The sequence below is a fragment of the Nothobranchius furzeri genome, chromosome 7, assembly GCF_043380555.1.
Source record: "Nothobranchius furzeri strain GRZ-AD chromosome 7, NfurGRZ-RIMD1, whole genome shotgun sequence".
Lineage (NCBI taxonomy): Eukaryota > Metazoa > Chordata > Actinopteri > Cyprinodontiformes > Nothobranchiidae > Nothobranchius > Nothobranchius furzeri.
The window spans coordinates 56,545,190-56,567,436 of record NC_091747.1 but is presented as its reverse complement, the minus strand read 5'-3'; the positions used below and the strand labels follow the sequence as shown (position 1 = coordinate 56,567,436).

Here is a 22,247-nt window from a genome sequence, read left to right as displayed (position 1 = left end):
TGTGTGTGTGTGTGTGTGTGTGTGTGTGTGTGTGGACGACACATGCCGCCTCCGTAGCTCAGGGGCCCACTTCTTATAAATAAGCGACCAAACAAAGGCTCGAGCCTGTCAGACAGACGTCTCTACCTGCTTACATTTTGGGGAAAATGACTCCTTATTCCTGCAGTCGGAGGTTTAACATTATGTGTTGTGCCATTTTGTGTTGCCGGGATCACAAACGTAATCCGATGCTAAATATTCCACATCCGCTCGGTCACATTCGGTTTGCCATACTCTTTGTTTGTGCATGCATCTTGCAAATGTGACAAACTTGAGAGCGGCGATGTGCGGCTTTTCAGTCGTAGAGGAGATTACAATACATTAAAGCTATTAGCATGTTTAATTACAAGCCTACAGCAGTCCCTTTGTGCATGTGTGTTTGCGTTGTAATGACAGCTTGTTGAATGTCTCTGACAATTTGTCAAATGTGACAAGGCCACGCTCATATTTATCTCTCATTAGAGTGCTAGGTGGAGATGGAAAAGGAAGGCTAGTCATTAAAAAAACCACAAACTACAGTAGACAGCTGCTATTTAATTGCCTTTCTTTTCCATTCCCCCTCTCTCCATCTGACTGTGCCTCTCTCTGTTTTTACTCCTTCCAAGTCTATTTCTTTGTGTACTTCCCTCCGGCTAGAGATCTGGGCCTGCTGAGTGCTTCGGTGGGAGTTCGAGGTTCAGAGTGTGTTGCTGTAATGTTATCAGGTGACCGGAGGTCAGCCTAATGCGTAACCCCAGAGCAGTAGGCCAGTAAATCATGCTGGTCGGCTCTCCCTGGCCCGCTTTGGCCAGCTCTCCCCTCCTAGATTTACTGCTCCGTAACGCTGGCCAGTCTGCCAGGGATCAGGACAACTAAATTGAATACTAAATCCAAGCGACGCCCAGCCTCCTGCCTCTGTTTGTTGTGTGTTTGGGAGATTGTTGTACGTGAAAAAACAGAAATAGAATGAACAGAAACAGCATTTTTCTGCTTGTTGAAATAATGTAAAACACTAAAACGTCTCCAAAAAGACACTTCCTTGATGATAACGGCGTTGATTTTATGTAAAGGCGTTGTTGGAAAGATGTGAGAATTCAATAAGATACTTTCTCATGTAAAAATTTAATTTGATTGAATCAAGTTCCCTCCGCTGTTCTGAGATCAATTAAAGAGGAAAACACACACTAGCTAAGCTATGAATTTCTCAAACACCCTTTATATCTCCTTCCTGGTACTCGCTCCATTTTTTCTTCGTTTTTGCCCCTTCTGGTCTATTGCTCTGTGATTCCCTTGATTTGACCCCCCCCCCCCCCCTTTGCATAAGCACAAGTGTGCAGCTCCATAAAGGCCAATGACAGTTGCAAATAAAGATGGGTGGTGTGTGTTCCCCTGTCTCCCTCAGCAATGCAAAAGGGTTTGAGTGTCATAAATCACCTTTTGATTTATCTAATCAAGCAAGGCCCTTTTCTGTGCAGACATTTGTCATTGGTGGTGTTTCAAGGGAGATGGTGAGGACTGGAGGGGGTAGTTTCATTTTTTTTAACTCTTCCACTTTATTTGGTGAGTGGATGGAGGGAAGGAGGCGGGAGACGGGGAAGAGTAGGCGGGGGGGGGGGGGGAGGACAGTCATTAAACATGGGTTGCAGACTTCGAGACAAAGGAAAATAGAGGAGTTTTCTGACTCTGCTCTTCTTTTGACTATTTATGCCATAATGGAGGAGAAAGAACAGTCAAATGGTTAAAGAGACAATTGGCTTGCTTTAACGCCCCCTAGTGTCCTTTTTAAATCACTGCGCTCCTGCTTTTCTAACCAGCTGATCACATATTAACTCATTCACTGCCATTGACGACTAAAGTCGTCATTTTAGATCCAACCATTCATTTTTTTACTGTTTGAGCATCAGAACGATCCCCCGCGCTGAGAGAACAAACATCTCAGCCCAGAAGCCGATCTTCATCTGCATACGTCACACGTCACATGATCAGGAAGCAGACCATCCATGTGTTAGGAGATCGTTTTGGGCCGTTCCTGTAAAAAAAGTGAGGCGCGAACTGGAAAAGCTTCTGCCGATCACAATTCGACAACGGATTATGAAAGAACGGATAACGCTCGAAACACGCAGATTCTTCCTGATGTAAGAGGTGAGTCTCCGCTTTGTTTTGGTTGTTTTGGCATCGACATCATCCTAGCGCGCAACGTTCTGTGACTCTTAAAAAAACAGTAAAAACTGTGAGAAACGCTGGCAGCGAAGGCCGTTAGCGATCAGGAAACGGCTGGCAGTGAATGAGTTAAAGCTGCACTAATCTCGGGCTCACCATGGGGGGGCATCAGCGGTGCAAACGCTGCTTCAGAGAGAATCCATTATAGTCTTTGGGGTGGATCCAAACAGGCCAGGGCACAAATCTTTTCAGGCAGCGGCTTGTTGTGCCACAAAATATTGAATTAGATCGCTTTTTGCTACAAGCCTCTTCTGGGATGCGTCAAGTTCTACAATTAACGTCGGGCTAGACAGAAAATCACTCACGGTATCAGTGTAAAACGTCAGGGAATTTTCAAAATAAAAGTCTGTTGCAGAGATGTGATGCCTTATGTTGATAACATCTATAAGTGTGTTCTCACGGCTTTGTGACTGCCAGTATTTTTCGAGAAGCGCAATGGTGTGTTTTCCTTTATGGACGTAATGGCGGACGAAGTCTCGAGGGATTTGGTGAGTTTGTGAGGAGAGCAGAGATGTGGCGCTGCTTGCTATGTGGATTGACACGCCTTGAAAAACCGTCCTGCTACCCTCCACGCCGCTGATGGGCAGCAGTAGCTCAACAGGTTGAGCGGGTTGTCCAATAATCGGAAGGTTGCAGGTTCGATCCCGGCTCTGGACAGAGAATTCTGCTGTTGTGTCCTTGGGCAAGACACTTAACCCACCTTGCCTGCTGGTGGTGGTCGGAGGGACCGGTGGCGCCTGTGCTCGGCAGCCTCGCCTCTGTCAGTGTACCCCAGGGCAGCTGTGGCTACATCGTAGCTCATCACCATCAGTGTGTGAATGTGTGTGTGAATGGATGAATGATACACTGTAGTGTAAAGCGCTTTGGAGTCCTTACTCTGAGAGGCGCTATACAAGTGCGGGTCATTTATCATGATGCCCCCAGTGGGGTCACAAGTGCAGTAGCATGATCGCGAGACCCGGATCCAATTTAAATCCTTAGTTGTCTCTGACAAACACTTTCCCCATGTTGACTCTTGTTTGATCCCTCCGTCAGTCAGACAATCTTTTTTTCTCGTTAGCTTCATCAGATAAAGGTTGTCGTTGTCTCTTCGGAGGCTCTGCCACGATGAGCACGATACAATAAACGCCAACCATCTCTAGCTTGATATTTCTGGGGTGGAAACATGGATTACTGTAAAGCTGTCTCACGAGATGCGTGACTTTGCGAGTGTCCAGGTCACCGGTTCAGGCGAGACTCAAGTTGCACAGGCGGTATTCTCCCCAAAAGTCTACTCGTTCACACACAAAGGGTAATTTTAGCACCTAATGGCTCAAGAAAAGAATTAAAAATGTGACAAAGTTACTTATTGCACCTTTAAATGCATGCATAAAGGGATTTGTGTAAACGTCAGTGTGACATTTTATCTTTAGAGTATTTTCTGCAGTTTCAATGTGCCTCTAAACAGTTGTTGGGACTCTCAGTGTTCAGCATCTGTTTTTCTTCATTGGAATTTTATAAATGTTGATAAAAGCATTAAGTCAAAGACACATACGCAGCAGAAGGACAGGTCTTCATGTTGCACACCCGTAGCAACAACAAAACGAGCTGCACAGACGTACATTTACATTTGGCGTGACAGTAATCAATGGTGATGTGCGGGCCCTTTCCCCCGCTGCATTGTAAATGTGTGTGCAGCCTCTTGTCCGACAATCGCCTCATCTCCTTTCTCAGGGATGTAATTTAGTTGCAAATTGACTGGAAGACGGAGGCAAAATTTGAAAGTTGAAATTAGAAATGGTTATAATAAATACGGGAGGCGGGATGCAGGCTTTGGTACGGTCAGGTGATGTGATGGGTGATTCTAGTCTGGCCCAATCTGACCAATGGAGTATTAGACTCCTGACAGGAGGCCTACACACACACACACACACACACATATGCACGTAGACACACACATGCAAGCCTGCAGGGGCTATCACAGCCAGTGGAAGACAAAATTACCTCGCTCTTCTGAGCTGCAGCGCAATTCTCGGATGTTCTTGGAAATTCACATTGTGCCCTTGTGGTTTTTTTTTCCTCTCTCATCTCTTTCTTTCCTCCTTCCCTCCCTCCTTCTCTCTTGTCACTTTCCTTGACAGGCCAATATTTCAGGCTCCAGATATAGGGGATTACAAATAAAATAAGTGGAACGCCTACTTAATGCAACAGAATTAAAATGCATGAACGGGCCAGAGGGATTGATACGCGTCCAATACAAACACGAGCCGTGGAATAATATGAAATACAAAATGTTTTTTTTTCTTTTTTCAACCCCTCTCTCCATGTATCAGTGCTTTGATTTCCCTTTTTTTTCATTTGTGCATCTAGCGTGAAGCGTTGATTCGCAAGAGTGAGGCTCACATATTGCCTTGAGTGACCAGACGAAGGAGGGGACGCAGGAGAGGCAGAGTGAGAGGAAGGCAGGAGGGGGGGAGGCTGATGGCTTAGAGAGAGAGGGAGGGAACGAGGGAGGGAGAGTTGCTGTTGCTGTGTCTTTGTGTTGAGCAGAGTGGGTAAATTGCAGTGGCAGAGTATAGCCGGGCCTGCACGGCTTGTATCTTAGGACGAGGCTAATGAAAGATTTATCAGTGGCTGCAGCATTTACTAAATACAACCAGAGGCTGATCTCTTCACAGTGAGCCCTGCTGTTAATGTCTCACACACACACACACACACACATACACACTTGCAGGCAAACATATAAATAGACACACACTGCTACTGTACCACCAGCCGTGACCAAGCCCTGAAAATGTAGCATCTTACCCAGACAGAGGAGTTGTGGAGGCAGGCGGGCAAATGTATATGAACTAATGAAGTGTATAATATTACCATAACATTTAATGTATGTCGTGCTGTGATAATGAGCCTGCCCGAGTTTTTCCCATTTTACATGTCCTCAGGGCAGAACCACGTCACTGTATATGAATATGAATTACACAGTTCACGCTTGTATCCATGCTAATGTTGTCTTAGAGTCGAATCACTTTCGGAATCATCACCTCTGCCCCACTGAATGTTAATTTGCGGTACTCATTTATGCCATTTGCGGAATTATTTGTAAATCAATAATCATCCCGTCTGTTTCTGATGTAAAGCACACTCCAAATGTCACATTTTCAGTGTGTTAGCGCAGATATTTGTTTAGGATTTGCACATAGAGTAGTGATCCGGTAACAGCCATGAAACCATTGGCGTTTTTTAGATTTAGCAGCTTTGATTTCTGTGAATTATTAATGCAAGGCCTCATGTGAAATAACAAATCCCATCTTAGATTCTACAAATGTGATTTAACTTTATGTTTAACATATTTTCTCTCCTAGGAGGAGGTGTCATGTCCAAAGAGGTAACTGGGCCAAACGCTACAGTTAAACATTCCCTCCTGCCCGATCGACAAATTGAAAGTCCACCCAAAAGGCCAAAGTCTGCCGAGGGGAAAACCTCTGGCAATGACCAGGTAAGGGTTAGTAGAAAATCAATAGGAAGCTGCCAGTTATCATGGTGTGCTTCCAAGCAACTTAAAGATAGTTTATTCTTTGGTGCACAGCTTTACCGCCTAGCCAAATAAGGTGTGTTGTGGGGTTTTGTGTGTATCTGTCTGGAGTAAAACTTTTGCTCTGAATATTAACTACTTGGTGGAATTTGTCGTTGCACATACACTGAGCTAATAACTAATGAGGCACGTTCATGAGCACTAATGAAATCTAACCTTCACTGTCACTGTGGGATGAGCTAATGGGAAGATACTTCTCTCTACGAAGCAAAAATGCTAAGCCAAGCATTTAGCAGATGCTGGCGCCAGCTTTCATTGAAAGGGTTAAATGCATCCCACCGTTCCCTCTGTGACAGAGCTTTTTAACATCAAGCACGAAAGCCAGCCTTTGTGTTCTTAAGTGGAGTACCAGCAGTAGCCTAAGGCCTCCCTCCCTGCTTCTTTTTCCCTTTTTTGCATCTCTTTAAATTATATGTGTTTTTAAATTAGATTATGAAGTATTAGCTGGTCTGGTTCGGGGCCCTTGCAAGGAGGGAGGACGTAGTCATTTCAGAAATGGATTCTATTAAAACAGGTGGTAGCACGTCAGCTGTGTTCGGAGTACTTCGTGTAATGAGTGCAAGACTTCGGTTTGGAGGTTACGCGCCTTTATCGTCTGTAATCTCGTGATTAGAAATTCTGGCTGATCATGATTTCAACTAATAAAATTGCATGACTTTAGAGACCTAAGTGAATTATATAAAAAAATAGTTGATCTAGATTTTGTTTGGTGGGGGGAGGTGATGTCAGTGTTAGCATGAGGTGGGTCAACACGAATTGTAAAGTTTTAATTTGATTTTGCAGATATGGGGAAAGTTTGGTGGTTGAATATCTTGATAAAACTTTGTTGCAATCCAAAAATGATGCATCTTTACTCCTGCTAAAACCAGGTATTCTGTTTTTGTTTTGTTTTCTAGGTTCAGCAATGTCCTTATTGCAACTACAGCAGTAAAGATGCCAACCGTATGCAGCTCCATGTGATGTCCCAGCATTCCATGCAGCCAGTAATCCGCTGTCCATTATGCCAGGATGTCCTAAGCAACAAAATTCATTTGCAGCTGCATCTCACACACCTTCACAGTGTGGCTCCCGACTGTGTGGAGAAGTTGATTCTAACGGTAGGAATAATTCATTGATTTGAGTATGAACTCTGTCTGTCCATCATACATTTATGCAATACTTACGGTGTTTCTTTTGGCCTAATAGGTTGTTGGACCTGATACAGCCTCTACAAATAGTGGAATGCATCCCCAGTCTGGACAGGGGAAAGCTCAGGCTTTAACCGATTCCCCTATGTCTCTCGCTGATGGGTCAGGAAGTTTCCAAGGTGAGCAAACATAGCAATTGAACCATGTTGGTCAACCAAAACAAGAATAATTGTTTGAGAGGTCGCTGGGAAATACATTGTAAACTATTATCTTCCTCTCATAGGAAACCTTTTAAAGGACGAGCTGTCTAGTCAAGAGAAGAATGATGATCAGCAAGACGAAGAACTCAAACCCCCAAAGGAGGCCTCAGAAGCCCCAGACTGGAAGAGAACCACTGGGCAAGGGCATGACAGCAAATCGCCTGATAATCTACATGATCATCTCAGTGAGCTCCAAAAACTCCAACAGCAACAACAGCAGCTCTCTGTGTCTGATCGTCACGTCTATAAATATCGTTGCAACCACTGCAGCCTGGCCTTTAAGACGATGCAGAAGCTTCAGATACATTCTCAGTACCATGCCATCAGAGCAGCCACCATGTGCAGCCTTTGTCAACGCAGCTTTAGGACATTCCTAGCCCTCCGAAAGCATCTGGAGAATGGACATCCAGAGCTTACTGAGGCGGAGGTGCAGCAACTAATCGGAAACCTGCCACTGAATGGTGACATCACTGAGAGTGAGGCCAGGGCCCTGGAGGAAGCGCAGGGCTTTGAACACGACTTGGACAAAGATGATGAAATGGACCAAGAAGAGAGACCCAGTCCTACAGGAAGTGACAGTAGCTCTCTTCTAGATGACATGGGTGCAGAACCCAAACGGACTTTACCATTTAGAAAAGGACCCAACTTTACAATGGAGAAATTTTTGGATCCTTCTCGACCTTATAAGTGTACAGTTTGTAAAGAGTCCTTTACCCAGAAGAACATCTTGCTGGTACACTATAATTCTGTTTCCCATTTACATAAACTAAAGAAGGTTCTTCAAGAGGCATCAAGTCCTGTTCCACAGGAGACGACCAATAGCATTGATAACAAACCATTTAAATGCAATATTTGTAATGTTGCCTACAGCCAAAGCTCAACACTTGAAATCCACATGAGGTCAGTCCTCCACCAGACCAAAGCAAGAACAGCCAAAACTGATGCGAGCAGCGGCAGTATCACTGCAGGTAGTGGTCCATCACCTACAAAAAGTCCAGGCCCAAGTGCTCAAGGAAATGCTATCACCTCAGACACTGCTAGAAGTGGCACACCCTCTTCGAACAAAGAAAACAATGTAGAACCCAAAGAACCAAGCAACAGCAACACCACAAAACAAACCGCAACTACTGACCATGTTTCAGCGCAGACAAGCAGCCACCAGTCAGCCCAGTCCGCCAGCCAGCTGCAGTTGCAACTGCAGCATGAACTCCAGCAACAGGCTGCTTTCTTTCAGCCTCAGTTCCTCAACCCAGCTTTCTTCCCACATTTCCCAATGACCCCAGAAGCGCTGCTCCAATTTCAGCAGCCGCAATTTCTCTTCCCGTTTTATATACCGGGAGCAGAGTTCAATATTAATCCAGAACTTGCACTACACTCAGCGGCAGCTTTTGGGATGCCTGGGCTTACAGGATCATTTTTAGAGGACCTGAAACAGCAGATGCAACAGCAGCACCAGTTACAGCAGGCTCAAGCCCAACAACAGGCTCAGCAACAACAGAATCAAGCCTCTCATATACAGTCACAAATTCAACAGAAAAACCAGCAAATGCAGAACCACAAATCCAAATTAGAGCCTAACCCTGTGTCTGTTTCAGAAATGCAGATGTCAATGGAGGCAGAAGACCATTTAGAAAAACACGAAAGCAGGACAAAGATGGAAAGTTCAGGAGATGTTATGAGTGATAATGCAAAAGACAACAAAGACACTAAAAAGTCAAAATTCTCGGAGCCATTGATCCCTCCTCCGCGGATTGTGTCAGGAGCGCGGGGTAATGCAGCCAAAGCATTATTGGAGAACTTTGGATTTGAGTTGGTCATCCAGTACAATGAAAACAGACAGAAAAATCAAAAGAAGAATAAAGAAGGAATTGAACACGTGGAGATGAACACTGATAAGCTTGAGTGTGGGATGTGTGGAAAGCTGTTCTCCAATATGCTAATTCTCAAAAGCCATCAGGAACATGTGCACAGCCACTTTTTCCCATATGTAGAGCTTGAAAAGTTTGCCCAGCAGTACAGAGAGGCCTATGATAAACTTTATCCAATAAACCCTTCTTCACCTGAGACTCCTCCACCTCCACCACCACCTCCTCCTCCACCACCCCCTACCGCTCCAGCTCCTGTATCTACTCCACAGCCCTCGACTACATCAATCAACAAGCCTCAAACACCAGCGCCTTCTCCAGTTTCTGTTTCCCATCAAGCTGCACATACACCCTCCCTTCAAACCCAGCAACCCCAGCCGCCACCCCCTCCTCCACCGCCTACTGCCCCTCCTGCGCCACCCCAAGTCCAGCTCCCTGTTCCTTTAGATCTGCCACTTTTCCCACCTTTAATGATGCAGTCTGTCCAGCACCCGGGCCTACCCCCTCAGTTGGCCTTGCAACTACCCACAATGGACTCACTTTCTACAGACCTTACACAACTCTGCCAGCAGCAGTTGGGTCTCGATCCAAACTTCCTCCGCCAGTCTCAGTTTAAGCGTCCACGCACCCGTATAACTGATGAGCAACTTAAAATTCTCCGTGCAAACTTTGATATCAACAATTCTCCCAATGAAGAGCAAATTCAAGAGATGTCAGAAAAGTCTGGTCTGCCCCAGAAAGTAATAAAGCACTGGTTCCGTAACACCCTGTTCAAGGAAAGGCAGAGAAGTAAAGACTCTCCCTACAATTTCAACATTCCTCCCATTACTACATTGGAAGATATTAGAATGGAGCCCCAGCTCAGTGCCCACGAGTACTATAGAACGGACTCAGCCATCAACAAGAGGTCCTCTAGAACAAGATTCACTGATTACCAATTGAGGGTCCTTCAAGATTTCTTTGACACTAATGCCTATCCAAAGGATGATGAGATTGAGCAGCTCTCAACTGTACTCAACTTGCCAACACGAGTTATTGTGGTGTGGTTCCAAAATGCTCGCCAGAAAGCGCGTAAGAGCTATGAGAACCAGGCAGATTCTAAGGACAGTGAGAAAAAGGAGCTGACCAATGAACGATATATCAGAACCAGCAGCATGCAGTACCAATGTAAAAAGTGCAACATCGTGTTCCCAAGAATCTTTGACCTTATCACTCACCAGAAAAAACTGTGCTATAAAGATGAAGATGAGGAGATAGAGGAGAACACTTGTGAGGAATACGCAGATATAATGGACCAAGTTCCAATCAAGGGTTTCCATGTACCTTTAGAGTTAACAAAACAATCACATGCAGGGACTGCCACCAGTTCGGGTTCAAGCTCCCCTGTGATGGCCTCTCCCCGTACTACTGTGGGCAAAGCTTCCCCTAAGCCTGATATTGCTACTGAAACAGACCTAAAACAAGCTGAAACTGCCCCCTCGCCAGTAATGAAGTCACTACCAGAACCTAGACCTTCTAAGGCTTGTACACCTCAACCACCTCCTCAGAAAGTTCCTCAACCACAATTGTCCAGACCACATTCCCAGCCTCAGGCAGCTACAGTGCCCTCAAGTCCACTTTCCCTGGCACTTTCCTCACTCACAAACAGTCTGCCCCACCAAATGCTTCAGTACCAGTGTGATCAATGTAAGATTGCATTCCCAACTGTTGAGCTGTGGCAGGAGCACCAGCACATGCATTTCTTGGCTGCCCAAAACCAATTCCTTCATTCCCAGTTCCTTGAAAGACCCATTGACATGCCATATATGATATTTGACCCCAACAACCCCCTCATGGCAAGCCAGTTGCTATCTGGTGGGCTCTCTCAAATGCCCTCTCAGAGTAGCTCTAGTATGCCATCAGCTACAAGCTCTGGAGCAATGAAGAGAAAACTGGATGAGAAGGAGGAAACTTCTAATGATAAAGACGGTGGAAACAGCAGTGAAGAACAACACAGAGATAAACGTTTAAGAACCACCATCACACCAGAGCAATTAGAGATCCTTTATGACAAATATCTTCTGGACTCTAACCCAACAAGGAAGATGCTGGACCACATTGCTCGAGAGGTTGGTTTGAAAAAGAGAGTTGTGCAAGTTTGGTTCCAAAACACTCGAGCCAGAGAGAGAAAGGGGCAATTTAGGGCTATCGGCCCCTCCCAGTCTCACAAGAAATGCCCTTTTTGTAGAGCACTGTTCAAGGCTAAGTCTGCTCTAGATAGCCACATACGATCAAGACACTGGCACGAGGCTAAACAAGCAGGCTTTAGCTTACCACCAAGCCCAATGATGAATCAAGACAATGAAAGAGGTGAAAGCCCAAATAAGTTTAATTTTTTTGACTACCCACAGCTACCTACTAAGACTGAGCCCAATGAGTATGACATGCCTGCTGCATCCTCAACCCCCGTCAAACCATCTGAGGCACAAGTAAAAAACTTCTTAAGCCCTTCATCCTTAAAAGCTGAAAACTGCGATGAATCTGAAGGGCCTACAAATAATTCAGCAGATGTTTCATCTTATGATCTCAGTAAGATGGACTTTGATGAAACATCATCAATCAACACAGCCATTAGCGATGCTACAACTGGAGATGAGTGTAATAACAATGAAGTTGAGAGCCTAACTGCCAATGGAGGAGACAAGCTTGGTGACAACAAAAAAGGCTTGATGCTAAATTCTGATGCTGGCAATGAGAGGTTCCAGTTCAGCATGGTGAGTCCTTCCCTAAGTTTCTCTGGAAAGGACTGTGACTCCTACTACAGTTCACGAGATGACGACATGGATGAACTCAATGACAGGAGTGAATCATCAAGCCTTGCTGATCCCAGTTCTCCTAGTCCCTTTGGGACAGGAAACCCGTTTAACAAATCTGGGAAAGTCAACAGTGCAGGGGAAAGACCAGGCCACAAACGTTTCAGGACCCAAATGAGCAACCTACAACTTAAAGTCCTCAAAGCTTGTTTTAGTGACTATCGCACTCCTACAATGCAAGAGTGTGAGATGCTGGGCAATGAGATTGGACTTCCAAAACGTGTCGTCCAGGTGTGGTTCCAGAATGCCCGTGCTAAAGAAAAGAAATTCAAGATCAACATCGGAAAGCCATTCATGATAAGTCAAGGTTCACCGGAAGGACCCAGGAGTGAGTGTACACTCTGTGGTGTAAAGTACACTGCCCGGATGTCTGTAAGAGACCACATCTTCTCTAAGCAGCACATCACCAAAGTGCAAGAAACTCTGGGAAACCAGGTGGACAGAGAAAAGGACTACCTAGCACCAACCACTGTTCGTCAGCTGATGGCCCAGCAAGAGCTAGACCGAATGAAAAAAGCCGGTGAGGGTCTCAGTCTGCCTAGCCAGCAGCAACAGACTTCAGTGGATAACAACAGTGCACTTCATGGCCTCAGCCTACCCTCAGGCTATCCTGGATTATCTGGCCTTCCACCAGTGTTACTTCCTGGAGTAAACGGGCCATCATCGCTTCCTGTTTTTCCACCCAACACACCTGGTGAGTTAGTATGACAAACAGTGAAAAAAACTGACTAGAAGCTTTAAGAACTGAAATTTTATCATGCACTGTTTTATTCTACTATATTACTGTTTATTCTGTATTACAGTACTGTTTTTTCAAAAGTCTAATTTTGTAAAACTTTTAAAGATTTTAAAGAATGGTGGTAGTAAGTGAATGCATAATGTTAGCCTCAAATATTGAACGGCTAATTATATGTTTTGAGATTTATTCATTATTTTATTATTATTATTTACAAATTATCCATGACTTGTATTTTGTTTTACCTTGTTTCCCCTTCTGTTTTAGGTTGCTTATATTTTTTCTTTAATATATTGAGGAATTTATCATAAAGCGCATGTGACAGTTTTGATCCATAACAAAATTTTAATCACTCAGCCAGTGACAGCATATTTATCTTAGACAAAAACATTTCCAAAGTGATTTGGGGTTGAATATTTAAATATTGAACATTTCCATATTTATATACCACTGTATTTCAGCTTTAGCGTCTCCCGGTGCGGGCATGCTTGGGTTCCCTACACCAGCCACCCCCTCTCCTGCCATGTCTCTCAGCACTACCCCAACCAAGACTCTTCTGCAGACTCCTCCTCCTCCTCCTCCACCTCCTCCTCCTCCTGTTCCCTCCACACCTTTGGCAACAGTAAACCACACAGAGCAGCATGGCAAAAACTCAGAGAGAGACAGCATCAAGAAACCAGGGGACAAGCAACCTCAAACGAAGGTGAAGGACAGAGAGAATGAGAGTGGCTCACGCCCTGACACCCCCAGCATGGCCAAAGCAAGGGAGAAACAATGTCAGCCTCCAGGGAAACCAGGAAGTGAGACTTCCTTGGATGCTTCTCAACTTCAGGCACTGCAGAATGCTCTCGCTGCAAGCGATCCCAGCTCTTTACTGGGGGGACAGTTTTTGCCCTACTTTCTCCCTGGATTTCCCAATTGCTTTTCTCCACAGCTCACCAGAGGGGTTCAGACAGGGGGCTATTTTCCACCACTGTGCGGAATGGAGAGCCTGTTTCCATATGGCCCAGCAGCAGTCCCACAAGCTGCCATGGCCGCTGGTCTCTCCCCAACTGCGCTCCTGCAACAGTACCAGCAGTACCACCAATCCCTCCAGGATTCACTGCAGAAGCAGCAACAGCAGCAACAGAAACAGCAAGAGCAGCAGCAGAGACAACTTGAACTGAAGCAGCAACAGAGACCAACCCCCTTGAAGACATCTCAGAGCATCCAGAGCACTACAACTAACTCCTTCAAACCAAAAGAAGCTAAAGAAGCTAAGGATGACAACAACCAAGGCTCTTCAACAGAAAGCACAAAAGAAGAACCGAAAACAGAAACCAAAAGTACCATGGATTTTCCAGATGCTTTTATTGTACCATCCATCAAGCATGAGTTTATATGCAGGAAGTGCCAGATGATTTTTGCTGACGAAGATTCAGTGGTACGTCATCAGAAGTCCTTCTGTTACTTCGGACATCCTTTTACTGACCCGCAAGAAACAGTGCTTCGAAAAGCAGTGAGCAACTACACTTGTGTTGCCTGCAATGTGGTTGTTAATGGGAATGAAGCACTTGGCCAACATCTTCAGTCGAGCTTGCACAAAGAGAAAACAATCAAACAAGCAATGAGAAATGCCAAAGAGCATACTAGATTATTACCTCACTCTGTTTGCTCCCCTACTCCTAACACCACATCTACCTCGCAGTCTGCAGCTTCTTCTAATAACACCTTTCCTCATCTCTCTCGCTTGTCCATGAAGTCCTGGCCAAATGTTCTGTTCCAGGCCACCACAGCCCGGAAAGCTGCTTCCTCTTCCCCGTCTGTCTCTCCCCCTCCTCCCCTTTCCTCACCCTCAACGGTTACCTCAACTTCCTGCAGCACCTCAGGGGTTCCAACCTCACTACCCACCGAGAGTTGTTCAGATGAGTCTGACAATGAGCTAAGCCAGAAGCTGGATGACTTAGATAATGCGTTGGAAGTCAAGGCTAAGACTGCCTCTGGCCTAGACGCGAGCTTCAATAGTATCAGAATGGATATGTTCAGTGTGTAGGTGTGACAACAGGATCCCTTGCTTAAAGAAAAAAGTAAGACTTTTTAAACTGCAGTTCCAAAGTTTCTCTTAACCCAAAAAAATTACAGTACCAAATGATTGACTCAGGATTGTTTTTCCCATATTGATATGCTGGCAAGATATTGATTGATTTTTGTTATGGACAGAACTGTTGCAGATGCTTGACTGAGCTTATATTGTATACAAAAACATGGAGTAGGAAAAAATCTCACAGGTTCCCTTGGGGGGAGCTTGTTTCAAGCCAAAAACTCTCACGATAGCAAATTGCACCTCAGCTGGATTGTTTTCCAAATGCTAGCATGTACTGTATGGGATGATGATCCAGAACCCTCGAAGAGAATCTCTCTTAGTTTAGATAGGTGTAATTCAGTAGCTTTAAATTCTCAGGTCAGAACATAACATTTCTCATTTGTTAAAGCAGCACCAAGCCTGGGTACACTTGGCTTATAACCAAAACATGTCAAGCTTTATCGGACGCATTTCCTTGATGTGAATAGAGTACCAAGAGACAATTTTACTGTTACAATGGACAATGTGCATACACTTTTAGTTTTGCTCTACAAAGACAGTATGGTTTTGCCACTGAGGGAATTTAGAATGGTGAAGTAAATGTGTATGATGCCCCTGTGTTTGCCAGTTTGTATTACAACAAGCTCTTATCTATTTCCCAACCCCTTATTTTTTTTTTGTAGTATATACTAATCTGTGCCAACTCTTACCTTCTCACTTTAACCTCTACTCACACCCTTTTCTGAAGAGGTAATAACTGTAGTTTTGATAGACTCGGATTATGTGAATATAACATTTTTCATTTGTGAATTGCTGTACTGCTACGGTACCTGCTTGTGTCTGAACTATAGTGCACTTAATTTGTTTTTATTTGTTTTGTTTTTTTTTGAGTAGGCCATTTGTTAATTTAATAGAATTTTCTGATTGTTTGTATGTACGTATGTAGATATGTATGTGTTTTAATTATTATTTGTGTCTGTTGCAGCAGCATATTGGTCCACATTTGTTACAGGATTAATGCCTAACAATCCAGAGACCTATTTAAAAATTGGTGCATCAAAGAAAGCAGTACTGTATACTTGAAACTGTTAAGGTACAAGTTGGTCACAATGTTAAGAAAGAAAAGGTATATTAATTTGTTATGCGATGGCAAATTAGCTGCTTTAAGAGGGGGATAACAGCATTTGTGATTTAATATTAAATTGATGTTAACATTTTTATGTACTTGCAGGATTTAAAACAGTGTTAAACCTAAATGCAGCCGTTTGGTGCATAGGTTGACATCTTCTCAATAATTTTCTGGGCACTTCTGATTTTTCCACAGTTAAATTCAACATTGCAGTTTTCCCACTTTTAATGGTTTCACTGATTTCATTGCAGAGTATTACCTTACAACATTTGCTGCTACTGTGTAATGTTAATTTGCCTGCCATGGATTCCCTCAACTTTCAAACAGACGAAATACCAAACCGTTGCTTGCTTTAGCTTTTTTTTTTTTTTTTTTTTTGTCTTTTTCTTTGTGGAACTAAGAATGTGAAAGCTTTTAAAAGGGTGTTCAATTTTTACAAATCACTTTCTAGTTTGGTAACCAGTGTGACTCATTCCAAAGTAACAGAAGGCTATTTGTATGAAAGAAAAAGGCTTGTGAACAAAGAAAGCTGAGCTGTTGTACATATTCGTAGTTGGCTGTGCATGGTACAAATTTATTAATATGAAGAAATGCAAAAATGTATTGCTTTTGGTATTTCCTATTCTGAAATGAGCAAGTAGCATGTAATGCAACTGTTTGACAGGTTAAATCAAATCATGCTTCGTTATTGTTTCAAACAATAAAATCAATTGACATTTGTTTTTGTTTTTTTTATTGTAAAGGTGTTTTTTTTATTTTAAGCAATACATCTGTTTTTAATTTACTGTGTGAGCTTTTTAAATGTCATTATTTAGATTTTTAGTATTTTACATTTACTTTATTCCTGAAGACACTTTTTGATTGTGTTTCATGTGAGACATCCTGGCCTCCCAAGGTGCAATTCTGCCATTGTACAAATGTAAGCGACTGTCCTGATTCCAAAGGCTTTCACAACTCTGGCTTTTTGCCTTTTCCCACTTTGTGGCTCAGCATTAAAAGACTGAACTGTCAGCTAGCATCGTGTGCTAAGATGCTAGCAGCAGACAGGACACTTCCCACACGAAGGACTGGTAAAAGCTATGAAACCAACTAAAAGGATGGTCCAACAATATAACTGTACATATATATTGCAACTGCACAGCAGCCAAAAAGAAAAAAAAAAACTTTTTTTTTAAGAAAACGGATGGATTGTGTCATGTTTATCGGGACAGCCTTCAAAAGGTTGAAATTGGAATTGCTCTTCTGGATGTCAAAGGGATTTTCATGGCGCAGTCATATCCTACACAATATGTACTCTACAACATCTGGGTTACATAGGAAATGCACCCTGAGGTTTTAATAAGAAGAAGCCCCTATGGCTAAAACTTTAAATAAACTAAACCAAAAATGTTATTGATGTTTTATATATAGAGAGTAGTCGCATTAGTTTTTGTTACTGTACTGTTTGAGGTCTCAACTGTACCGTATCACGGTAATAACATGGTTTTGAAACTTTTTTTTAATTTTGTCACAGACCTGTTGTCATAGTTGAAATGACGTTTATTGTAGATGGTATTTGAACAACTTCTGGAAATAGTTCATCAAGTATGTTTGTTGCTCATTGTTGTGATACATTAAAAACTGTATCTGCAAACCAGTTTGGTCTCAACAAATCGTTCATTTTACAGCAGTTTCTTGTTTCTAGCATCAAAATGTGTTTTTCATCATTTGATCAGATTGACTTTCTAGTTTCCAATCTCAGAAGCCTGTTAGAATCATCAGCACCAACGACACAAACAGGGAGCTGAATAGTGGGAGGGACTAGGGACCCATGTGACCTTCATGGGTTCTTGTAACATTGGCCTCATCAGGGACTCTTATTGGCTTGTCGTTTACATGCACATCTAAGTCAATCTAATGTAATAAACTGGGAGCCTTTATCTTAGTTTACATGTACGTTAGAAAATCTAATTCTCAAATGAAGTTCATTCCACTCCGGTGCTTTAGGTGGCGACATGCGTCATTTCAGCATTCTTCTGATTAGCTTAAAGCAACACAGACTGTAAACAAATTGGTGGGAGTGAAGCAGACAAAGTTCAAACAGAATATGAACAATGGCTGGAGGAATGGACAGCAACGCTGCAGCACAGCTTGTTTGGTACGTACGGTGTTTGACGGTGTGTTACTTTGTAGCGATATTATCAGAAAAATCGCCTCAGTGGTCTCATCACATCCAGATGTTTCCAGTATTGGCTCGACGGACCTGTTTACACGCAGATCAGGTCGGTTTCCTACTGCAGTAGAACCAGTTTGTCTTCAGCAAGACTTAACACATTTATAACGGGACGACGGTGGCACAGGAGTTAAGTGCTCGCTCCGTAATCGGAAGGTTGCAGGTTTGAGCCCCACTCAGTCTGTCGCTGTCTTGTGTCCTTGAGCAAGACACTTAACCCACCTTGTCTGCTGGTGGTGGTCGGAGGGACCGGAGGCGCCAGTGTTCGGCAGCCTCGCCTCTGTCAGTGCCCCCCTGGGCAGCTGCGGCTACATTGTAGCTCATCCCCACCAGCGTGTGAATGTGTGTGTGAATGGGTGAATGACTGATTGTGTTGTAAAGTGCCTTGGGGGGTTCCAGGACTCTAGAAGGCACTATACTATGCAGGCCATTTACCATAACCATTAAAAACAACAGCCCAGTCTGTTTAGGGCATTAGTTAAGTTTTGTTTCAGACCACACCGGATAAGCCGCCTCCTCCAAACGCAAGTTTTGGAACTGAAGGTTTTGAGATGAGGCAAAACTTCAAGGATAACAGAAAAAGTCCAGTTGTTTCCTACTAAAATTTCAAGGTTACATCCAGAATAATGACGGTTCCGATTTTTCCATTTTTAGCTTTTCTTCACTTCCTGTAAAGATTCAAATTGCATGCAAATCCAACCAATCTCAAACTACAGTAAATAACCTATTACCTTTTATCAGTCAGCATGTTTGTGCTCCATGAGCAAATTTTACTTGTTACCAGAATTTTAAAATTCAACTTCTTTTTCAGGTATGCACTGAATATACCAAGGAATTTTTTTAAAAACTCAGTATGTGGAATTTTAACACAATTATATTCAACAGAAACGATTATATCTGTTTATTATTTGTAATATAAATTTTTCATACACTTGCATGTTTTATTTTGTTTCTAAATAGTGTCTCTGAACAACCCTCCACATGGCCTTTAAGGTTAAAATACCCACCACATAAAAAATATCAGTGGAATTTTGACTGAGGACTAACAAAGAATTGTTCATGCATCCAAAATGTGTTTAACTCAAGGGATGAACCAGGGGTTTGTCACCATTTCCTAAATTTGTGTCAACTTTTATCAATTTTTTCGACCACCAATCTGGTTTTTCAATGTCATGATTTTTAAATAAATATCCATTTTACAGTAGATATTGTTCATATATTTTTTAGATTGGCTGCTTTTTAATTTCTCTTCCACGTGTCCAGTCTCCCAAGTCTTTTAATAACGCAGTGCACACTATATGAAGTGTACGGCTAAACTTTAGGTAATCGTTTTTTGGGGGCTCTCCCTGTTGGTAGAAAAATACAATTTCATGCTTGTCAGATTGTGTTACCTTTAGCTCTTCTTTTCATTGGTTCAGTTGGAATTGGAACAATTCTTTTACAACTTGTGCTAGAAAAACCTGGGATACAATTATAAATCGATTATTTACCAAGTTAAATCCTGATGCAACAGTAGATTGCATCTTGAATTTAGTGCATTTTTCCCACTTTAATAACTTGTGGCGTGATTTCAAGTGACCAAATAAAAGAGCGTTTATTAGAAAAGGGTCTTGTACAAAGAGAAGATGGATAGTTGGGTACAAAAGCAGCCATCCAAAGATACTGACCATGATGAAACCTCCACTGTCAAAACTTTAAGAGCATTGATGCCACGAACAATTTCAGGGTAACAGTGAAAGAGAATTTGCATATAAGTTTAAAGAAAATAAACCTTAAATTCAAATCTGACGTCTTTAAAGAAATTCTTACAATTTAATAAATCCACAAGTTAAAAATGATTAATTTAACAACAACCCAAGTTAAGAATCTTAGACAGCCCTAATTTGGCCGGTTTTTGCTGTGCAGGTGATAGTTGTCCTGTTTCATGGCATTCCAGTAATTTGACACATATGGAAGAACTTTTGTGATTAGCATTAATTTCCTGGGCACTGTAACTTCAAACAAGCAGAGACATCACTTGTTTTACCAGCTTTGGGAATTCAGGTATGTGTGCTGATTGGCTGTTTTTTGTGGGTCATGGCAATTTACAGAACATCAGGGTCTCGTTATAGCAAAGAGGCGTTTAGCTTGATTTCTCACTGAGAAAGCTCGGAGTTTACATATCTGCTCGTGTCTCATCGTGTTGGTCCAACAGGATGGACTTGCGACCATAGGATCCAACCCCCCCCCCCCAATCACCAGTTGACAAATTAGGTTTAAAGTTAAATGAATGGAAGTCCTGTGGTTTGCACTAATAACGTTGGAAACTAAAACCGTACAGATACATTTTTGTCTTTTTGGGGAAAAAAAATATCTAAGCCAGAAACCCTTCCAAAAACTCATATTTTCCATCTATGTCTAATTTCACTGGCAAAATGAGGCCTGTATAGTATGACATTTAGCTTAATGTATTTTCTTATCATTCTATAATATAACTTAGGGTGAACTTACCCTATTGATCCTTTCTAGAATAGACTGACAAGTGCCCTAAAAGGCCTTCACATAGACTGAAGAAGGAAGGACTCAAAATTGTTTGGAAATGGTCTTTCAACCTTTCCACAATGAACAACACATGTTTCAGTAAGGTGATTGCTGTGTTAGCACACCTGAGTGCCTGAACACCTACTTTTATAAAAGTGGTCACACCTGGAGATATTCAGCTAATGCACTGCATTTGATCTGCAACACCTGGCTGGCATGTTCTTCTTTAAATGCCATGTTATTAGTATTTCATACACGATTAGAGCATTTTAGATTTGGTTTTGTAAAATAGAAAGTAACTTAGTTTAAAGGAATCGACCTCATAAACTTTCCTGTAGAAAATTGGTTTTATGGCTAGGGGCTGCATGACTTAATTTTTTAAAGTTGACAGTCAAGTAATGAAAATCTAGTCGACTTTGACTAATCATTGATGAAGTCATACACCTGAAATGGCTAAAACTGACGATGGGTGACCAAACGTTTTTTTCCGACGCACATCGGGAGGTGACGCTCTGGCACAGCACATCGCTTTTTGACACCCGCAGTAAAATGGAGATTTCACTGAATTGTCACTTTTACCCTCTTGCTATTTACCCTTCCCCTCACCCCCACCCTAACCTTTACCCAGTATGTAAGTCTAAACTTTCAGTTAATCGCGTTTGATAGGAACGATGAAACGCAAAACAAAGCTTTGCATGCGGGTTAAGGTTAGGATGGGAGTGAGTTAAATTTCAAGAAGGTAAAGGTCACAATTCGGTCAAATGTCAGTTTTACCGCGGATGTCAGATATTGACACTCTGGCACAGCACGTCGCCTCCCAATGCATAGGGGCTTGTCACCTGCTGTCTTTTCCGAAGACTCTGTCTTGTCGGTCATTATCACGTGACAGCGACTATTCGATGAAAGGCATAAAAAGTCACTACAAAGCAGTGAAGTCGACTAGCTGACTAGTCGACTAGTTGATACAACCCCTATTTATGGCAAAGGGTCAGACTAAATACTTGTTCACACCGAGTGCAGAACAGACGCGGTCCGGTTTTTGTACAACTGCCATTTACGACAAAATGCTTTAACTTCGTGACAGTCTGCATGCAGCGGCAGAAGATATAGATACCGTTAGGAAATTTTCCAGAGCAATGCATCTGGATCCTCAATGCACTACATCTGTTCCACGTTTGGTGAATGGTAGAGTGACTTCAAGGATCTCTATCTCTTCCGAACTGGGAAACATGTTGTTTTCATGGATACCGGAACAAGAAGAACTGGAAATGACGCATATTGCGTCTGGACGTAGTCCATACGTCCTGACGCTACCCCAACGTCCACATTTATATCGGGTTATGCAAGTTAGGGGTAACTCTTTCTATTTATGCTTGTAGACGGGTAATTCTGATCAACTCAGAAACCCGAAAACCGACCTTAACCCGATCATAACCCGGATATTGGCTGCATGTAAACATAGTCATTGTAGCTGTCTATTGTTGCTTGATAAGCAGAAGCTGTCACCTGCCAAACACCTCCTCCCTACCTCCTCATGGTTCGTTTGCATCGTTAGCCTCTATTGTGTGGGAGTCGTTGTGTTCATTAGATGCAGAAAGGTGTGATGTCGTGCTACTTTCTTGTAAATATGTATATAGTTTTTCTTCTTCATTTTCCAATCTCAACCAAAATA

The 22,247-nt window shown here is 42.8% G+C and overlaps 1 protein-coding gene across 3 annotated transcripts in view; it reads left to right on the top strand.

Moving 5' to 3' along the window:
• Positions 1-14,895, top strand: part of zfhx4 (zinc finger homeobox 4) — an 83,586-nt gene extending 68,691 nt beyond the window's left edge. For all 3 annotated transcript variants that reach the window (XM_015955388.3, XM_015955387.3, XM_070553376.1), the window contains exons 8-12: positions 5,583-5,716; positions 6,709-6,909; positions 6,998-7,118; positions 7,223-12,610; positions 13,114-14,895. In XM_015955388.3, coding sequence (XP_015810874.3) covers positions 5,583-5,716; positions 6,709-6,909; positions 6,998-7,118; positions 7,223-12,610; positions 13,114-14,684 — 7,415 coding nt within the window. In that variant the 3' untranslated portion in view covers positions 14,685-14,895. The remainder of the gene's footprint in view (positions 1-5,582; positions 5,717-6,708; positions 6,910-6,997; positions 7,119-7,222; positions 12,611-13,113) is intronic.
• The last annotated feature ends 7,352 nt before the right edge of the window (positions 14,896-22,247 follow it).